This window comes from Gigantopelta aegis, chromosome 11, assembly GCF_016097555.1.
Source record: "Gigantopelta aegis isolate Gae_Host chromosome 11, Gae_host_genome, whole genome shotgun sequence".
NCBI lineage: Eukaryota > Metazoa > Mollusca > Gastropoda > Neomphalida > Peltospiridae > Gigantopelta > Gigantopelta aegis.
The window spans coordinates 25,969,921-25,992,290 of record NC_054709.1 but is presented as its reverse complement, the minus strand read 5'-3'; the positions used below and the strand labels follow the sequence as shown (position 1 = coordinate 25,992,290).

At 39.1% G+C, this 22,370-nt stretch overlaps 1 protein-coding gene across 1 annotated transcript in view; it reads right to left on the bottom strand.

Annotated features, from left to right (window-relative positions):
• Positions 1–22,041, bottom strand: part of LOC121385119 (C-C chemokine receptor type 5-like) — a 26,074-nt gene extending 4,033 nt beyond the window's left edge. Inside the window, exon 1 of the mRNA XM_041515656.1 lies at positions 21,940–22,041. Within this exon, the coding sequence (XP_041371590.1) occupies positions 21,940–22,041 (102 nt within the window). The remainder of the gene's footprint in view (positions 1–21,939) is intronic.
• Positions 22,042–22,370: the final 329 nt, after the last annotated feature.

The following is a 22,370-nucleotide window of genomic DNA, read 5'->3' as shown; positions in this document are numbered from 1 at the left end:
ATATCCAATTAAAGAGGACATACCTAGTTTCAAACACTAAATCTATTTTCACGTAAACGTAATATCATACTCATATATATCCGAGCGAACTTTCGGGGGGGGGTGGTGGGTTGGTGGGCATTTTCAACACTATTTTCGTGTTTAGCCGATATCAAAGTAAATGAGACATGCCATAGTTTTCAAACACTAAGGAATATTTTTCACGTCCGTAAATGTAATACATATTTATATATATATATTGCGAACTTTCGGGTGGGGTGAGGCGCTGTTGGTCATTTCAACTAGTTTCATGCTTAGTCTGTATCCAATTAAAGAGACATACCCTAGTTTTCAAACACTACATCATATTTTTCACGTAAACGTAATATGTATTTATATATACTCTTTAAAAAAAAAAAAAAAAAGTAGTGGATCTCTAATAAGAATTTACAATTTCCCAAATTGTAAGGTATATTAGCTGTGGGAATGGTTATATGATAATAGTGAATTATTTGGGCAAACATTACAACCTGTAGATCAGTATTACAGTAGGTTTTATGACCACCAAAGAACTTGAAGGACGATTGGGGCCAGAAGTGAAATTTGAAAGTTGACAATTTAATTTTTTTATCAGTAAATTGCAAATTCAAACAATAAAAATTACTAAAAACAAAACAATAACAACTGTATGATCAACAGAATGAAAAAGATTGACAGAAAAAATGTCCACAGTGATTAATCGACCTTCCTGGAAATTGTCAAAATCGAGAATGACACCCCACGCACGTGTACGGGGCAACTGTGTGATGCACGTGCAAACTATGGAATGTGTTTCGGTATGTTGATAAACAAACCTGAACGTTCTTTACTAGGATGTCTGTGGTCTGTGGTCAAAACGTATGTTCGGTTTAATAGTTGATATTAACATTAATATTTCAGGTATGTATAGTATATATATATGTATATATATATATATATATATATATATATATATATATATATATATATATATATATGTATATGTGTATATGTATATATGTATATATGTATGTGTATGTGTATGTGTATGTGTATGTGTATGTGTATGTGTATGTGTATGTGTATGTGTATATGTATGTGTATCTGTATGTGTATCTGTATGTGTATCTGTATGTGTATCTGTATGTGTATGTGTATGTGTATGTGTATATGTATGTGTATATGTATGTGTATATGTATATATGTATATATGTATATGTGGTATGTGTATGTGTATGTGTATGTGTATGTGTATGTGTATGTGTATGTGTATATGTATATGTATATAGTTATGTATATGTATATGTATATGTATATGTATATATATACTTAACTCCAAAAAGAAAAACGCGAATATAGGATTGGGAGGTTTTGAGTTGCACTCATTGAAATACGTCCCAAAGTTCTTAAAATAATCGTTTCTATGAAAAACTTAACAATTCGTAAAGATGAGATTTCATGTTATGACATGTTAAAAATCGAGGTCGCATTGTCATTTGAAATGTCAAGGCCATGGCGCTTCTTCAATGGCGTCACATGCCACTCAAACATGGTCCACTAATAGCGGGTGTGTCCGCCATTGCTGGCCATGACCGCCGCACACCTCCTACCCATGGAGAGGAAGAGGTTCCTGATGAAGGCCCTGGGCACGTTGTTGTAGGTGTCCACGACGGCCTGGCGGAGCTGCTGCTGTGTCACCACGGGAGCAGGGCGTTGGTTTCATCATGCGCTGAACCTCGTCCCACAAGTGCTCGATGGGGTTCAGATCCGGGCTTAAAGCTGGCCAGTCCATTGTGATGATGTTGTGCTGTGCCAGGAATGCCTGGGTGGCCCGTGCCGTGTGTGGCCTGGCGTTGTCGTGCCTGGTAAACCATCTGACGGTGACCCGCGAAAAAAGGCACCACCACAGGCGTGAGCACTTCGTCGATGTAGCGCTGTGCTGTGACGCCCCTGCCGCGTCCTCGGCCGTTGTTGTCGAGATGACAGGTTGTACACGACGTCCCCAGGATATGGCACCCCAACAGCATGACGGAAGGCCCTCCCCAACGGTCCCTCTCCATAACACACGCATCTGTGAAGCGCTCACCTCGACGCCTCCACACCCTCATACGACCGTCGGCCCTATCTAAGCAGTAGCGGCTTTCGTCGGAGAAGACGATGTTCTGCCACTGTCGGTTCCGCCACTGTCGATGCAGAACAGCCCAGTTGTGTCGTGCAGGGCGGTGTCGCTGTGTGAGACGTTGTCCAATGTACGGTCGACGACAGTTCAGATGGATGGCGATCAGACGACGTCGTACCGTGGTGTAGGAAACGGGGCGGTTGTGGGTTCCCACTGTCTGCCGGGCTGTTGTGGTGGCTGGTACGAAGCGATCACGCATGTGAGTTCGGACGATGTAACGGTCCTGGCGCTGTGACGTCACTCTGGGACGGCCGCTACGTGGACGGTCGACGACGTTGTTGTTCTGTAGAAATCGGTCTATGAGACGGTAGATTGTCGAGACATGGACACCCGAAAGCACGTGCAACCTGCCTGGCATCCATTCCGGCCTCCAAATTCCCCAAAGCTCTATGTCTGGAACAGCGTTAAGTCGTGGCATCGTTGTATCGCTACTCGTAAAATGAGTTGAACATTGCTGTCTGGCGTTTCTTTTATACCCAGGCCTGGTAGTGTTTCACGTGCAATTCGCATCTTTCATGATCCACCCGTTTTGCATTCCAGATCGATTTTGGTCGTCCATTTCAGCACGTGCGTGACGTCACACTGTACTCGTTTTTTTTCATGCGTTATGTGGAATTGGATACGCTGACAAGATGGCTATTGGTCAACTTAATCGATTTGTACTAGTTTATTCAAATGTGGGTTTTTTAATATTTTAAAATTTTCGCGTTTCTTTTGGAGTTAAGTATATGTATATGTGTATATGTGTATATGTGTATATATGTATATATGTATATATGTATATATATGTATGTGTATGTATATGTGTATGTGTATGTGTATGTGTGTGTATATATATATATATATATATATATATATATATATATATATATATATAATCTATCTATCTATCTATCTATCTATCTATCTATCTATCTATCATCTATCTATCTATCTATATCTATATATATATATATATATATATATATATATATATGCCGTGGCGCAACCAATGATGTAACTTTAAACAAAACACGTATGTGGCGTCGTGGTTAGGCCATCGGTCTACATGCTGGTAGGTACTGGGTTCGGATCCCAGTCGAGGCATGGGATTTTTAATTCAGACTCCAAACCCTGAGTGAGTGCTCCGCAAGGCTCAGTGGGTAGGTGTAAACCACTTGCACCGACCAGTGATCCATAACTGGTTCAACAAAGGCCATGGTTTGTGCTATCCTGCCTGTTGGAAGCGCAAATAAAAGATCCCTTGCTGCTAATCGGAAAGAGTAGCCCATGTAGTGGCGACAGCGGGTTTCCTCTCAAAATCTGTGTGGTCCTTAACCATATGTCTGACGCCATATAACCGTAAATAAAATGTGTTGAGTGCGTCGTTAAATAAAACATTTCTTTCTTTCTTTCTTTTACTTACACGTCACAGAACAAACTGTTTTATTGTAATGTTCACTGTTCGGCATAGTTTTGGTGTCCAGGCCATCGCCGTGGCGCTACCAATGATGTAACTTTAAACAACACACGTATGTGGGGTTTCGCTGTATAATACCATAAATTAAATGGCACGGTGTCCTCTACAGCGGGTGTGTAGGCGTCAAATGCTAGTATAGCATGTGAGCGGGACTCGACGAGTGGGACTTGATACAAAGTGTATAACTTTTCATTTTAGCAATTAGAAACACGGCGCTTTTAACTGGTTTGTATTACAAGTCTATTTTATGGCCTCACCCCATCAACAAAAAAACAAAAAACAAAATTAAAAAAAATAAATAAAAATAAAATAATAATAATAAAAAAAAAAAAAAACACACACACACCCGAAACACACACACTAACCTCCCCCAAACAAATCCCCCCCCCCACACACACACACACACACATAAAAAAAAAAAAAAAACTGTCACTCCCATCCTCCCTTTCCTCCAGAAAACAACAGCAAAAATAATTTTGTTTAAAAAACCCCCATGTCTACAGAACGTTTACGTTGAAGGCAGTCAAAGATAACAGACTGCCACGATAACAGGTCTCTGCATGCTACAACTTCTGAAGTTTCAAACGTTGACAAATGATGTTATATGGTGTGGCGGGATTTCAGATTTAAAGTAGTTATACAGTTATTACTTACGATCAAGCATTACAGCTGTTCATTTGGCGATGTTGTATTTGACCATTTGCGGACGTTAATGCTAGTTTTACTGTCGTAAATAGAGTTTTACCAGCGACGGGAAGCGGAGACGGTAAAACGGATTGTGAGACTAGAAAACCCCAACATTAATGTCAGCAAATGGTCAAATACAACACGGTTATCGCCATTCTAATTCAGTAAATGAATATCATAAATAAATGATAAATTGTGTTCGTGTAAATAATCACTTCTCTGAAAGAAGGCGGTATTAACAAAACGAGGTCACTATACAAGACTATCCATCGTATAAATGTATTAGAGTGCAGTAAAACATTTTTTTTTTTAATGGGATATCAAACATTTGATAATTTTGACATATAGTCTTAGAGAAGAAACCCGCTACATTTTTTTTTTCATTAGGAGCAAGGGATCTTTAATATGCACCATTCCACATATGGGGCGGGATGTAGTTCAGTGGTACAACGCTCGCCTGATGCGCGATCGATCTAGGATCGATTCCCGTCAGTGGGCCCATTGGGCTATTTCTTGTTCCAGCCAGCGCTCCATAATTGGTGCAACAAAGGCCGTGGTATGTATTATTCTGCCTGTGGTATGGTGCATATAAAAGATCCCTTATTACTAATCGAAAAGAGTAGCCCATGACGTGGCAACAGCGGGTTTCCTCTCTCAGTATCTGTATGGTCCTTAACGATATGTTCGAGCCATATAACCGTAGTGCGTCTTTAAATAAAACAGTTTCTTCCTTCCTTCCTTCCTTCCTTCCTTCCATTCCACATATAAGATACCACATACCACGGCCTTTAATATACCAGTCGTGGTACACTGGCTGGAACGAGAAATAGCTCAATGGGCCCAGTGACGGGGATCGATCAAAGATGGACAGCGCATCGGGCGAACGTTTTATCACTGGGTTATGTCCCGAATCGAGAATTAATCCCCACCCCCACCCCCCACCCTCCCCTCCGCAAGTCTTCTACTTTTAGTTTTGTGTTGTATTATTATTAGTAGTAGTAATAGTAATAGTAGTAGTAGTAGTAGTAGTAGTAGTAGTAGTAGTATTTTATATATACGATATGTATTTTTGTTTATTAGTATTATTTTTTTAACACAACGTTAACAGTTACTATCGATTTCACTTGTTCTGCACACTTATCACGACAACTGGTGATCACTTCGTAATACGAGGGTTCGACGTAAATACCGTTATTTATTTCCCCGTTCCCGTCAGCGTCACACACGTGACACCACACCACGCACTTATTAAAAGGATTTAACTAGGTCACACCTTTTAAAGGTTCGCGTAGTTTGCTTCAGGAGATTTTCAAAGATGATATTTAAATTTTTTTTTTAAATAATAATATATATATTTTTTTAAATACGTGTCATTGAACAGCGAGAAGTGACAGGAATATCAGACACGGAACAAGGAAGCGAGAACTAGTGGTGTGTTATTGTTGGGTGAGGGTTTTTTTTGTGGGTTTTTGTGTGTGTGTTTTTTTTTTTTTTTTGTTTTTTTTTTTTTTTTCAGGAATATCAGACACGGAACAAGGAAGCGAGAACTAGTGGTGTGTTATTGTTGGGTGGGTTTTTTTGTGTGGGTTTTTTGTGTGTGGTTTTTTTTTTTTCAATAAATGTGAATAAAAAATATTATTGGCATTTGCCAGTATTTCTCATGATAAATTATACTTGCAGAATTTTTAAGACATCTAGTTTTAAAATATTTCGATGGGAACATGCCCCGGACCTCTCCAGGACTGATCTTGTTCCAACCAGTGCACCACTACTGGTCAAATGCCGTGGTATGTGCTTTCCTGTCTGTGGGAAAGTGCATATAAAAGATCCCTTGCTGCTAATGGAAAAAAATGTAGCGGGTTTTCTCTGATGACTACGAGTCAGATTTACCTAAAGTTTGACATCCAGTAGTCAATCATGGGGCGGGACGTAGCCCAGTGGTTAATGCGCTTGCTCGATGAGCCATCGGAGTGGGATCGATCCCTTTCGGTATCTCCATCGCTCCAGCAGTGCACCACGACTGGTATATCAAAAGCTGTGGTATGTGTTATCATGTCTGAGGGATGGTGCGTATAAAAGATCCCTTGCTGCTAATCAAAAAGAGTAGCCCATGAAGTGGCGACAGCGGGTTCCTCTCTCAATATTTGTGTGGTCCGTAACCATATATCTGACGCCATATAACCGTAAATAAACTGTGTTCAGTGCGTCGTTACATAAAACATTTCCTTCATTTCCAATAGCGATGATTAATTAATCAAAGTGCTCTAGTGATGTCGTGAAACAATACATTATCTTTGTCCTTGAGAATAGCCGATGTATTTTTCGTGCTGGGATGTCGTTAAACATTCATTCATTCATTCATTCATTTGTCCTTGAGTGTGGGTGTGTGGACGTGTGGTGTGCGTAAGGTTCACAGCATTGTGGGTTCGACTCCGCAATCAGTCACTGTGATGGATCTCGGTGACTGCGTGGGCTTCACTCCCAGACTACATTGAAGTCCTATGCGTATACATACATGTATTTGTTGTGTGTATACAATACTCTGATGATGCCGGTGGGTGGCTTTGAGTGAAATATCTATTCTGTGATGATGAATCATACCTGTAGATAGCAGGAAGCTGCATTCCAGGACACCTAATTTTCATTGGGGGCGAGGCGTAGCCCAGTGGTAAAGCACTTTCTTGATGCGCTGTCGGTTTGGGATCGATTCCCGACAGTAGGCCCATTGCGCTATTTCTCGCTCCAGCCAGTGCACCACGACTAGTACATCAAAGGTCGTGGTATGTGCTATCCTGCCTATGGGATGGTGCATATAAAAGATCCATTGCTGCTAATCGAAAAGAGTAGCCCACGAAGTGGCGAAAGCGGGTTTCCTCTCTCATTATCTGTGTGATCCTTCGTCATATGTATGACGCCATATAACCGTAAATAAAATGAGTTGAGTGCGTCGTTAAATAAAACATTTCTTTCCATATAAATGTAAATAAAATGTGTTGAGTGCGTCGTTAAATAAAACATTTCTTTCCTTCCTAATTTTCGAAAAATAATACCAGCATGCAAACTCTCACTACCCCCTTAAAAACTAGGGCGCTTTGCGTCATCGATGTCACATGAGTCCGCCGTGCTTGAGTATGTAAATAGATTATAAGAGTGTCAGGGGTGGGGGCTGGGCGTGGGCGGGACATCTTCCAGTTGTAAAGAGCTCACTCGATGCGCGGTCGGTCTAGGATCGATGACCGTCGGTGGGTCAATTTGGCTATTTTTCGTTCCAGCCAGTGTACGACGACTGGTATATAAAAGTATGTTGTATGCGCTATCCTGTCTGTGGGACGGTGGTGCATATAAAAGATCACTTGCTACTAATGGAGAAATTTAGCGGGTTTTCCTCTCAATAACTATACGTCAAAATAATATTACTAAATGTTTGACATCCAACAGCCGTTGAATAATAAATCAATGTTCTCTAGTGGTGTCGTTAAACAAAAACAAAGCAAAAACTAAGAGAATCGCTACATTCTTCTAATTCTGCCATTGACTTTGATAAATCAAATCTGAAGATTGAATTAGACGATATTATTACACTAAGAAACAAAGGTCGGTACGTGCACGTTAAATCAATGTTAACAACTGCCAAATATTTGTGAATTTGCTTTCTTCGACGAGAAAACATTGTATCTGTTGGAATACTTGGCGACACCATGTCGCAACTTTAGATATATTTTACGACCTGGCTGTGTGAACCCTATGTTAAAGAACGTCGCGCGGTCAATATTTAGTTGAATAAGTTATATGTTTATGTGAAGAAGTATTCGTTCTTTCTTTTATTTGCCCTCTCCATGTCGCTCAGTACAATAAGAGTACGGACTCCCTTTTTTTGTGGGGCGAGACGTAGCCCAGTGGTAAAGCGCTCGCTTGATGTGCGGTCGGTCTGGGATCAATCCCCGTCGGTGGGTCCATTGGGCTATTTCTCGATCCAGCCAATGCACCACGACTGGTACATTAAAGGCCGTGGTATGTGCTATCCTGTCTATGGGATGGTGCATATAAAAGATCCCTTGCTGCTAATCGAAAAGAGTAGCCCATGAAGTGGCGATAGCGGGTTTCCTCTCTCAATATCTGCCCCCGAACCATCTTGACCTCTCACGCCCGTTATATAAATTTAGTTCCATCCAATATCTCAACGCACCCCCCCCCCCCCCCCCACCCCCCCCACCCCCCGCAAAAATGGCTGGCTACAGGCCTGCTCAGACACGTTACAATATATACCAAGAGGTCATACAAACACATAGTTAACATGCGTGACAAGAACACAAAGATAGAATATGATTATCTATAAATAACACCAGGTACGTAATCAAAATAGATAAAAAAAAAAGTGGGAAGGAGAAAAACGTTCACTAGACTTGATATTTTAAATAAATAAATAATGTTTTTCAATAATGGTGCCTTACCCAAAGACATCTTATCCTTCATTTTAAAAAGTTTAAAGTTTGTTTTGTTTAACGATACCACTAGAGCACATTGATTTATTAATAATCGGCTATCGGATGCCAAACATTTGGTAATTCTGACATATAGTCTTAAATAGGAAACCCACTTCATTGTTACATTAGTAGCAAGGAATCTTGTATATGCACCATCCCATAGACATGATAGCACATACCACGGCCTTTAATATACCAGTCGTGGTGCACTGGTTTGAACGAGAAATAGCCCAATAGGCCACCGACGGGGATCGATCCTAGTCATTTTGAAAAATGCCAGGATTAGTTCTATAATATTTTTACATATTTTCTTCTAATGTTTTCGATATTTTGGTTTTTATAATTGCATAAATAATGTTTTTTTCACCTCCAATATCAGTATTACTAAGTTTACGTAGCATGTTTTCTTTCGGTAATCTTAAATTTGACGTACGCAGTTTAATAAACGAGTATCTATTTTAGTACGCTAATATCATCAAATAGGTTTTGAAGGAACATTTCTGTTTGGATAATGCAGAACACTGGCACCTATAACAGCTTGTAATATCCGAATAACCACTGAGGTATGAACGTATCACAGTTTTTCTTCTAATTCTTCTGTATATGATTCGACATCGACACATTGGTTGGATGAATCCCATTTCCGTGTAATCGAAAATACTTTTGTTTATGAATTTCAGCCATCTTCATGACGACAGTACTAATACTCTACTACGAAACCCAGGGGCGGGATTTAGCTCAGTCGGTTGATTGCTCGCTTGAGGTGCTTCCGTCGCAGGATCGAACCACCTCGGTAGATCCATTCAACTAATTGGGGTTTTTTTTCTCGTTCCAACCAGTGCACCACATCTGAACAAAGGCCGTGGTATGTGTTTTTCTGTTTGTGGGAAAGTGCATATAAAAGATCCCTTAAGGCATTAGGAAAAATGTAGCGGGTTTCCTCTGATGACGACGAGTCAGAATTACCAAATGTCTGACATCCAATAACCGACGATTAATCAATCAATGTGCTCTAGTGGTGTCGTTGAACAAAACATACTTTAAACATTCTGAAACTCGAGACATGCTTTATGTTCCAGACTGAATAATCGAGACCAATCTTAGAATTTAATATATATACATGTAGTTGCTTTTAATTTAGTTGCATTGAATGTCTTGAAATGGTTGCAATCGCCAATACTATTGTAACAGGCGGGATGTAGCCCAGTCTGGGATCGATCCTCGTCGGTGGACACATTGGGTTGTTTATCGTTGAAGCCAGTGTACCAAGACTGGTATATTAAATGCCGTGGCATGCGCTATCCTGTCTATGGGACAATGCATATAAAAGATCCCTTTCTACTACTGGAAAAATTTGGCGGGTTTCCTCTCAAAGACTACATGTCGAAATTATCAAATGTTTGACGTCCAATAACCGATGATTAATAAATCAATGTGCTCTAGTGGTGTCGTTAAATCAAACAAATAAACAAACAGATATTATTATAATATATTGTAATTTGGAGAGGGCCTCGTAAGTTGGATAACATGTGCCTAATCTTCTTCTTTTTTAATATTAAACAACAAAAGAAACGAAATGTTAATTTATTTTTTCTTAAATTTATTTAAAGTTACTCAGTTTTAAATCACACTAGTTTTTTTATGTTAAAAGTATCAATGTATTGCGGTGATAGTGAGTTGTTGAGAACACTTCATGCCCATTTTGGCATTCTGTTGACCAAATTCATTCATTTATTTCATTTCAACTTATTGTCGTGCATATATATAATAAGTAACTTCAAACCGATGCGTTATTTAAATACTACAGAGGTCAACCTACGTGTAATCACCAAAGAGAGATTTCAAAAAGCATATCAAAATTTTGTAGTTTTTTCTTTTTTTAATGAGGAACTATTTCCTGAACTGGACTATATTAAGCTAGACAAGACAAGACAAAGAGATTTACGTGCACATTCAGAGCAAGCTGTTGTAGCACACGCCTATCCTGGCCACAGGGACCGGCCTTGGCCGGTTCCCTCTGTCCAGGACAGGAAAGGGTTGGGGGAGGGTTGTAGACAGGGAACGCCTGCACTGGCAAGTGCAAGGGAGCACCAGCAGTCCAATGTTGGTGGCAGGCGGGGGGGGGGGGGGGGGGGGGGGGGGGGATATTTGGTGCTATATTAAGCTGCTACAACACTCCCCTTTATCTACCGGCCTCGGTGGCGTCGTGGTTAGGCCATCGGTCCACAGGCTGGTAGGTACTGGGTTCGGATCCCAGTCGAGGCAGGGGATTTTTAATCCAGATACCAACTCCAAACCCTGAGTGAGTGCTCCGCAAAGCTCAATGGGTAGGTGTAAACCACTTACACCGACCAGTGATCCATAACTGGTTCGACAAAGGCCATGGTTTGTGCTATCCTGCCTGTGCGAAGCGCAAATAAAATATCCTTTGCTGCTAATCGGAAAGAGTAGCCCATGTAGTGGCGACAGCGGATTTCCGCCTTCGAAGTCACATGCGCTCACCGAGACCGAGTATGTAAATAGACTCTTAAGAGAATCCTCGTGGCAGGCCATCGGTCTACATGCTGGTAGGTACTGGGTTCGGATCCCAGTCGAGACATGGAATTTTTAATCCGCAGTGGGGTTGGTTATGCTCTCTTGCACCTGTCAGCGCGGGCGGTCCCCTCTCCCACCCAACCCAACCCTTTCCCCGTCCTGAACAGAGGAGCTGACCGAGGCCGGCACCTGCGTCCATGACAGGCGTGCGCTACAACACCTTGTTCTGAATGTGCAAGTAAAACTCTATGACCTGACCTGACTTTAGTAACGACAGGAGAAATAGTGATGTGTTGCCCTAAGTTACCATTTCTTTGCTTTTAAATATTTCCCTGGAAGTCTCTTGGTGTTTTTTCTATACTAAATAACATTCGGATCGCCTAACATTTAATTTGTCGTGAAGGCTGTTCCAGTGTGGCGTGCGATATCTCGGTTGTGTATGATTGATGCGCTAAACGTTTGTTTTGATGTCTGAATACTCAAGCGCAGTCGCCCGTTTACGAGCGTCTGAAGTTGAGCGGACATGTCAAGCAAATAAAAAAAACACAGAACGAAGAAATTCAATCAAACTGACTCTGATCGTTAAAAACGGAACACTAAACGAAATAAATCAAATATTTTTTAATTTGCTATGAATGATCGTGTTTTGATGGGAAGCATTTTTGTCTATTTTTGACAGAGGAAGTCAAATGTTAAATACGCACACTCCATATGGAGTGTTTTCTTCAGGACAAAGGTTGGAAGGCTGCCGATTTGAAATATAAACAGAACACGCTAAACCAGGCGTCGGAAATTGATTTGTACATCGATCAGAAGATGAAATTTATCGGGGAGGATTTATTTTTATGTTTTAAATTAATTTTCTTTTGTAAGTAACTAGGCGCTACTCGATAGCGGACTGGCTGGGTTTTTTTTCCACGATATTTAATTCAGCGAACGTGTTTTCGCTGCCGTTATAAATTCGCCGTAGATAGCTGATGTGCATTCGCAGTATAGGGGTCGCGACGTAGCCTAGTGATAAAGCGTCTGGTGAGTGGCCGGTCTATTTAGGATCAATCCCCGTCGGTGGCCCCATTTAGCCTATTTCCCGTTCCATCATGTGCTCCACAATTGGTGTACCAAAGGCCGTAGTATATGCTATCCTGCTTGTGGGATGGAATGAATGAAAGGAATGAAATGTTTTATTTAACGACGCACTCAACACATTTTGTTTACGGATATATGGCGTTGGAACTTGTGGGATGGTGCATATAAAAGATCCCTTGCAGCTAATCGAAAAGAACATCCCAATGTGTGGCGACAGCGGATTTAATCTCTCATTATCTGTCTGGTCCTTAACCATCTAGCAGTAAATAAAAATTTGTTGAAGTAAAGGCAATATTTTTGTCAGTTCTTCTTATAGCGTGCTTAGACCTCAATTGCATTATTAGATATATACGGGGCAGGATTTAGCTCAGTCGGTTGAGCGCTCGCCTGAGGTGCTTGCGTCGCAGGATCGAATCATCTTGGTGGATCACTTCAAACGATTGGGTCTTTTTCTCGCTCCAACCAGTGCACCACGACTGGTCAAAGGCCGTGGTATGTGCTTTCCTGTCTATGGGAAAGTGCATATAAAAGATCCCTTGCTGCTAATGGAAAAATATGGCGGGTTTCCTCTGATAACTACGTGTCAGAATTACCAAATGTTTGACATCCAATAGCCGATGATTAATTAATCAGTGTACTCTAGTAGTTCTTAAAGGTGGGGGTGGGGGTGTATGTGGGGTGTGGGGGGGATGGAGGGTCGTTTCTACCAAACGAATGTGAATCTTTTATTTTACACGCTTGTTGGTGAGAACATCGCGCTGTGATCTCACACAGAAATAAGACACATAATATGTGTCATCGATTTAAAGGCATATGATTGGCTGCTCCTAGGCGATAAGTCGGTCGTCACAGCCATATATTCCAAAGAAATAACCAAGATCGAAACTGATTGCTCTGTGACGTATAAATTAAAATGAAATTGATTTCTCTGTGACGCATAAGTTAATGGTTAGCGCAAGCACCGTAAATATCTTTTAGATGAAAAAGACGTTTTAATTAATTTTAAACTAGTTTTGGAAGATATGAAATAAATATAATGCTTCATTCGTGTCCCATAGATGTCATTATTTTACAACCAATTGTTTAAAGAAGAAGAAGAAGAAGAAGAAGAAGAAGAAGAAGAAGAAAAAGAAGGAGAAGAAGGAGAAGGAGAAGGAGAAGAAGAAGGAGAAAGAGAAGAAGAAGAAGAAGAAGAAGAAGAAGGAGAAGGTGAAGAAGAAGAAGAAGGAGAAGAAGAAGAAGAAGGAGAAGAAGGAGAAGAAGTAGAATGAGAATGAGAAGTAGAAGGAGAAGAAGGAGAAGAAGAAGAAGAAGGAGAAGGAGAAGGAGAAGAAGAAGAAGGAGAAGAAGAAGAAGAAGGAGAAGAAGAAGAAGAAGAAGAAGGAGAAGAAGAAGAAGGAGAAGGTGAAGAAGAAGAAGGAGAAGAAGAAGAAGAAGGAGAAGAAGGAGAAGAAGTAGAATGAGAATGAGAAGTAGAAGGAGAAGGAGAAGAAGGAGAAGGAGAAGAAGAAGAAGGAGAAGGAGAAGAAGAAGAAGAAGTAGAAGAAGAAGATAATGATGATGATGAAGAAGAAGAAGAAGAAGGAGGAGGAGAAGAAGAAGAAGAAGAAGTAGAAGAAGAAGAAGAAGAAAAAGGAGGAGAAGAAGAAGAAGGAGAAGAAGTAGAAGAAGAAGAAGAAGAAGTAGAAGGAGAAGAAGAAGAAAAGGAGAAGAAGAAGGAGAAGAAGGAGAAGAAGAAGAAACTGTTTGTAAGATAAGTGATACATAACGGCCGCTAATGTTGTATGTGATTTGATTTAATTTCATTTCAACTTATTAATGTACTTATATCCAATTAAGGTTCAAGCACGCTGTCCTGGGCACACACCTCAGTTAAAATCCAGTTTAATACTGTTTAATCTATTCTGAACAGAAAATCAAATATTTTAATGTTGTTGTTTTTTTCCGTGATAAAACTAATTCTGTAGACGGCCAAATGGGCCTAACATTTTCACAAAAAAATACGCAAAAATAATGAGATTCAACCTGAATCATTTTAACTAAATTGAAAAACAAAACAAAAAAACAACCCTTAAAGGGACATTCTGATTAAAATTAGTTCTGCTGGTCTACCAGTAGATCTAACAGCATTGCGTGGTCTCCCATTTCCAGGTAACATTTCATCTATAAATAACGATTTAAATATCGACCAATTACACTTCGCCTTTTATAGCGTTATTCGGGAGCATACAAATTCTACAAATATCGGGCGAGACTATTTATGCAATAGACGAACTTGTTGATCTATTTCAACATTTAAAAAAAAACAGGGGGAAAGTGCAGTAATAAACTCTAGATTGTATACTAGTATAAACAGATTTTATGGCAATACCATCACGGGATTTTGTGGGTTTTTTCGTCTTGAAACGAATTTTATATAAATCTTTTATATTGAAATTAGTTTTCGGCATACTTCGTAATTCACCCGAATCATTTCGTATACCCTTGTAATTTACAAATATATTTCTGCATAATATATTAGCGGCTGTATATTAAACGTGTTTCTGATCGTTCTAATATTTGCACTAGGTTAAATTTCATTTTATTTCCTTAAATATATTTTTTCGTACTAACGAAATTGTTTGAAGACAAAATCTAGTTTGGGCTTCTTACAAATGACCAAAAACACATTGAATATACAGACACTGATATTCTAAACAAGAAAATATATTTAATATGTAAGTTTAATTGTAGAACTATTTTATCAGTCGGAAACATCTAACAATGTAGCAAACTCAGGAACGTCCCTTTAAGACGATCAGAAACACATTGAATATATAGACACTGATATTCTAAACAAGAAAATATATTTAATATGTAAGTTTAATTGTAGAACTATTTTATCAGTCGGAAACATCTAACAATGTAGCAAACTCAGGAACGTCCCTTTAAGACGACCAGAAACACATTGAATATACAGACAATGATATTATAAACAAGAAAATATATTTAAGTTTAATCGTAGAAATATTTTATTAGTCGGAAACATCTTACAATGTAGCAAACTCAGGAACGTCCCTTTAAGACGACCAGAAACACATTGAATATATAGACACTGATATTCTAAACAAGAAAATATATTTAAGTTTAATCGTAGAAATATTTTATTAGTCGGAAACATCTTACAATGTAGCAAACTCAGGAACGTCCCTTTAAGACGACCAGAAACACATTGAATATATAGACACTGATATTCTAAACAAAAAAATATATTTAAGTTTAATCGTAGAAATATTTTATTAGTCGGAAACATCTTACAATGCAGCAAAATCAGGAATGTCCCTTTAACATTCTCGTTCTTTTGTTGTTGTGCATATTTCATACAACAAGACGACTTTGTCCACAAACACATTGGACATACAAATAATACTTTTTCAAGCAAAAAGGTGTAATTATTCGGGATGGGTATTGTGAAAGATTTCGTATGACGAATATATTATATATACTGATGGAAACAACTATGTGAACAAGTGGTATTGTAGACCAAATGTAGTTAGCTACTAGCATATAATGTCTGTATAACAACACAAAGATATCATATGGAATTGACTGTCTGTAATGTGAATTGAATGTAAGGAATCCAGTTATCTTCCTTATACTATGGATGTTGTCCGATCTAATTAAAATTAGCTCCACTATTACATGTGGATCTAACAGCAACCCGTTGGAGCTCATGTCCAGTGGACCTTTCATTCGACCAATCAAAACCTTACTTGCAAAATCATGCCAGTGATTTGAAAAGAATTTGAAAACATTCGGGATTATGCCGAGGGTATACGAAATGATTCGGGTGAATTACGAAGTATGCCGGAAACTAATTTCAATATAAAATTTTATATAAAATTGGTTTTAAGACGAAAAAAAAAACCGTGATGGTATAGCCAAAAAATCTGTTTATACTAGTATACAATCCAGAGTTTATACTGCATATTTCCCCCTGTTTTTTCAATGTTGAAATAGACCAACAAGTTCGTCTATTGCATAAATAGTCTCGACAGATATTTTTAGAATTTGTATGCTCCCGAATAACGTTATGAAAAGGCGAAGTGTAATTGGTCGATATTTAAATTGTTATTTATAGATGAAATGTCACCTGGACATGGGAGTCCACACAATGCTGTTAGATCTACTGGTGAGACCAATAGAGCTAATTTTAATCAGATTGGATTGCTGTCATTCTTTGCTGTTTTTGTTTATGCGGTCCCTTATTTTCTTCCATCAGTATATTATTTACATCGGCTTCAACACCATTTTAAAGAAGGCTACAAACAGAACAGACAAACTTCATGGTACAAGCTGAGGGTTAATCTAAACTTTGAAACATACAGTAAGTCAACTCAGTTAAAGTTAGCCCTTTTCTGTTAGCAATAATGTTTAAAATTGTGCGCCATGATTTGCTAGTATTTAGTCCGAAATTATTGTCATAGGTCGATATTTCCGACTAACAACGGACAGCTACGGAAATTACCGAGCGTATCTGTACAGGTAGAGTGTATCGTAACCGATCTCAGTGGTGTCGTGGTTACAGGATTCGCAGCCTGGTACCGGCTTCAACTCGGAGCGAGTTTTAACGACTCAGTGGGTAGGTGTAAGGCCACTACACCCTCTTCTCTCTCACTAACCACTAACCAACTAACAACTAACCCATTGTCCTGGACAAACAATCCAGATAGCTGAGGTGTGTGCCCAGGACAGCGTGCTTGTACCTTAATTGGATATAAGCATGAAAATAAGTTGAAATGAAATGAATACCAGTATTTAGACCGCAATTGTTGTGATAGATCGCTAAACTACGGTCAAAGGCAACGAGAACGACATTTCCGACTTACAACGGGCAAATACGGAAATTGCCGAGTGTATCGGTACAGGCAGAGTGTATCGTAACCGATCTCGGTAGTGTCGTGGTTAAGCCATCGGACATATTAAGGCTGGTAAGTACAGGGTTCGCAGCCCGGTACCGGCTTCCACTAGGAGCGAGTTTTAACGACTCAATGGGTAGGTGTAAGACTACTACACCGACTACTCTCTCTCTCTCTCTCTCTCTCTCTCTCTCTCTCTCTCTCTCTCTCTCTCTCTCTCTCTCTCTCTCTCTCTCTCTCACACTAACCACTAACAACTAACCACTAACCCTCTGTCTTGGACAGACAGCCCAGATAGCTGAGGCATGTGCCCGGGACAGTGTGCTTAATTGAATATAAGCACGAAAATAAGTTGGAATGAAAGTGTATCGTAAAACATATTATTTGCCTTTTGGCGTACCGATAATATCGCGGATCCCTAGTAATTATTAACTTGCAATTTGATTGATTGCAGCTTATTTTTGTGCTCATATCCAATTAAGGTTCAAGCACGCTGTCCTGGGCACACACCTCAGTTATCTGGGCTGTCTGTCCAGGACAGTGGGTTACTTGTTAGTTGGTTGGTGGTTAGTGAGAGAGAAGAGGGTGTAGTGACCTTACACCTACCCACTGAACCCTTGAGAACTCGCTCTGGGTTGGAGCCGGTACCGGGCTGCGAACCCTGTACCAACCAGCCTGTAGTCTGATGGCTTAACCACTGCGACACCGAGGCCGGTTTTCAATTTGAATAAATAAGAACAGGCTGGACTCACCAGAGACGTGTTACAATGAACACGACGTCGAGAAACACCCCTTTGATACAAGTTAATTTACGATTATTAGGAAGGACCAGAAAGCGCGGTAACGCATTTTGTGGCATGATCAATTTATTGAATACGTGATTTATCACGGGTTTCTAACACCCATGCAGCGGCGAGAACTGGCCATTATGACTCTCTATTATACCGTGGGTCAGCGTTCGGCCAGATATTAAACACTGTAATGGACACAACGCTGACTGGACATAGGTCAAGAGACTTTGTCCTGAGATGCTAAGTAATGTCAGTGGGGAAGTGTGGGTTGATTTTTTATTACATGTTTACACAGATTCTGGCCATAAAGGTTTAAACTGTACTCTAACATAATACCCCTCAACCTATAAACACAATATGCTGCCGTTTCGTTAGAAAGAACATCCAAACGAAATTATACATAAAAAACGTTAATTAATTAATATAAAAATACAGCACCACTTCATGGGCTACTCTTTTCGATTAGCAGCAAGGGATCTTTTATATGCACCATCCCACAGACAGAATAACACATACCACGGCCTTCGATATACCAGTCGTGGTGCACTGGCTGGAGCGAGAAATAGCCCAGTGGGCCCACCGACGGGGATCGATCCCAGACAGAGACCGCGCAGCAAGCGAACGCTGTACCACTGAGCTACGTCCCACCCCCTACAAAAAAGACAACATATAACAAACAAACAAACAAACAAACAAAAACCCCAAAAAACAACAACAAGAAACAAAAACAAAAACCCCCACAAAAAACCCACAAAAAAACCCACAGAAACAAAACCCAACAAAAACAACAAAAGAACAACAAAAAGCAAACCAGAATAAATACAAAAACAAACAAACAAAGCAAAGAAAAAACATAAGAAGAAAAAAGAAGAAAAAAAGAAACAACACACAAAAATAACGAAACAACTCTGCCTCCCCCCCCAAAAAAAACCCCCCAAAAAACAAGAAGAAAAAAAGAAAGAAAAGAACCCAAGCGGCCACCCCCTCCCCGACATAAAGAATAAATAAAGAGTCCCCTAAGTAGTATTATATACCAATATGTATTTCGTGTAACATAAATCAAGATGGCCGCCACTGGATAATTAAACGTCTCATTATTTTGTATCCATCTGGGACAAAAGAGATATCTACTACATTTTTTTCTGACATTTATGAACCCAGACGTGTAATAAAATAAGGGGAAAAAACATTTCTGACATTTTGTGTGTCTAGCAATCTAGCAAAAGGAAATTTAATTATGTAAGATCGCTTTCTATATTTTATGAACGAGATATTCTGAAACATGATGATGGTGGACCATGTCTAACAAGTAAGTGAATCACCTCTCAGATTTATTTAATTATCATATATGCTACAGTGTTTACATGTCATTCTAATGTAGATCATACGACCACATTTCGGATCATTTGTTGTAAAAAAATAGTTTATGATTCAACGATAGAAAAGGTTGCTTTGTTTAACGAGAAAAGTAATTAACTAATCATTTACTATTGGGTATCAAACGTTTGGTAATTCTGACACACAATCTTCAGAGAAAATCCGCTACATTCGCTATTAAAGGGACAGTCCTGAGTTTACAACCATTGTACAATGTTTAAAGGGACAGTCCTGAGTTTACAACCATTGTGCAATGTTTAAAGGGACAGTCCTGAGTTTACAACCATTGTACAATGTTTAAAGGGACAGTCCTGAGTTTACAACCATTGTGCAATATTTAAAGGGACCGTCCTGAGTTTACAACCATTGTAAAATGTATTCGACCAATAGAGCCTTTTTGATGTCGTAACATACAAATTAAAAGCATTTTCTTATTTGAAACATCAGTGTCTGTATTTACAAGGTGGTTGTTGTTGTCCCAATGCTTGTAGCAGCCAAGACCGGATTTTACCTCCCAACAATTTCTTACGTACGAAAACACATATATCACGAATCAAATTTAAAACTTAGTGCTACAAACCTTAGTATACGACCGCAAACACATCGATAATACAGACACTGGTTTTATAAACAAGAACATGTATATAGCATGAAACGGGAGTCGCCAACAAGGCTGTTATCGGAAACATCTTACAATGGCTGCAAACTCGAGACTGTCACTTTAAAGGGAAATTAACACTAAGTTTATTTAATCTACCGCCCCTCACAGACAGACGAAACCTAAAATTCCCTTCACTACTAGGTAAATGTCAGTAGATATTTGTGTAGGATTTTTCATAGAATAAATTAAACTCTCGAATGTATGGAATGGAAGGAAGGAAGGAAGGAAGGAAGGAAGGAGATATTTCATTTAACGACGCACTCGACACATTTTATTTACGGTTATATGGCGTTGGACACATTGTTAAAGGGACAAACCCTATTTTCAGCCCATGAAAATGCAAATTAAGTTTAGTTAATCTACAAACCTGTAACACATTTGGATAAAGTTACAATTGAGTGAAACATGAGTCTGTGACTTTGAAATGGTGAAATACCCTCTAAAAATAGATTAAAACTCTCAGACTATATTTAAAAATATGAGAAATGCATTTTGTGATATTAAAAACACCAGGATGACCAAAAACACTTCGAATGTACGGACATTGATAATCGAAACAGCAAAATCTAAGTAAAGTATCATTTAAGTTGTCAAAAACGGTTATAATAGTCAAAAATATGCGTTAGAGTTTGAAAACTAGGGTATGTCCCTTTAACAGCAAGAGTTATTCTACATGTATTTTTCCCACAGACTGGACAGATAGGGTTTATATATCACGACCTTTGACATAGTAAATTCACCGCTAATATACAACTTCCATTTTAGTAGACCACCCCACACCAAGCCCTTGCAAAAAATCCGGGATCCACATGTTTAGCCTTAAAATACAAAAAAGGTCACTAACTCACCTTGACATGCCATTTAATATAACAGAAATACAATTAAAGGGACATTCCTGAGTTTGCTACAATGTTTAAGGTGTTATCGACTAACAGATACTTTTTAACGATTGTAATTAAATACCAAGTATATTTTCCTGCATACAATATTAGTGGCTGTATATTAAATATGTTTCTGATCGTTCTAGTATTTGTACTGGGATAAATTTCGTTTTATTTCCTAAAATATATTTTCTCGTACGTACGAAATTATTTGAAGACGAAATCCAGTTTGGGCTTCTTACAAATATTAAGACGACCAGAAACACATTGAATATACAGACACTGATATTCTAAACAAGGAAATATATTTAATGTGTAAGTTTAATCGTAGAAATATTTTGTTAGACGGAAACATCTTTACAATGCAGCAAACTCAGGGATGTCCCTTTAAAATACAAGAAAAAAGGTCACTAACTCACCTTGAAATGTCATTTAATATAATAGAAATACAATTAAGATCTCAATGCATTATGGCATTTTCTGCGTTTAAAAAAGCGAAATTAATTTAATTATGTAATATCAAGGTCTTGGCTTTTAGATAAAAAAAGGTTAATTTTCAATATGTGACTTCATTTAATAAACAACAGACGCTTCTATCTTAACATCGATGTAATCAGATATCAAATATCATTTATTTATAATACACTGAACAATAAAAGAAACGGGAATAAAGAAAATATACATTTCATTTTCATTTCAACTTAATGTCGTGCTTATATCCAATTATATCAATCACGCTGTCCAGGGCCCCGTTCCACAAAGCGATCGTAGCCCTAAGATCATCTTCGTATACAATAACGATTTAGTTTTGGTGAGAGACAGGGCTTACAGATTAAAAGGCAAGCCATACAGTATACACGAACAGTTTCCTGCTGCGGTGGAGGAACGTCGCAAAAAACTATACCCAGTCGCTAAGAAAGCCAGACAAGCTGGACATAAAACCAGAATGGTACGAGACAAGCTTTTTGTTGACGGCAAACTGTATGAAGAGTGTGATCCGCCGCATGCTGACCCGCGATCTTACCGAGATGTACTACAGGTACAGCCGATGCCTAACGGTAACAGAACGCAATCGACACGACGCAGTGAGCACAACGAGCGTAATACAAGACCCGCTTCGAAACGTCAGCGAACTCCCTCCACTCCAAAATCGGACCATTCCTCCACACAGACCACAGGATGTTGACGAAAATACTGAATAGGACAACGCGGGGGGTGGTGGATCCACGAAATGTGACGTTTTGAAAATATGTGCGTGGAATATTCAACGCGGTGCAGCAGACAAAATCAAAAACATAGACTGCGTTAATCTATTTAATAACAGTGACATCGTGT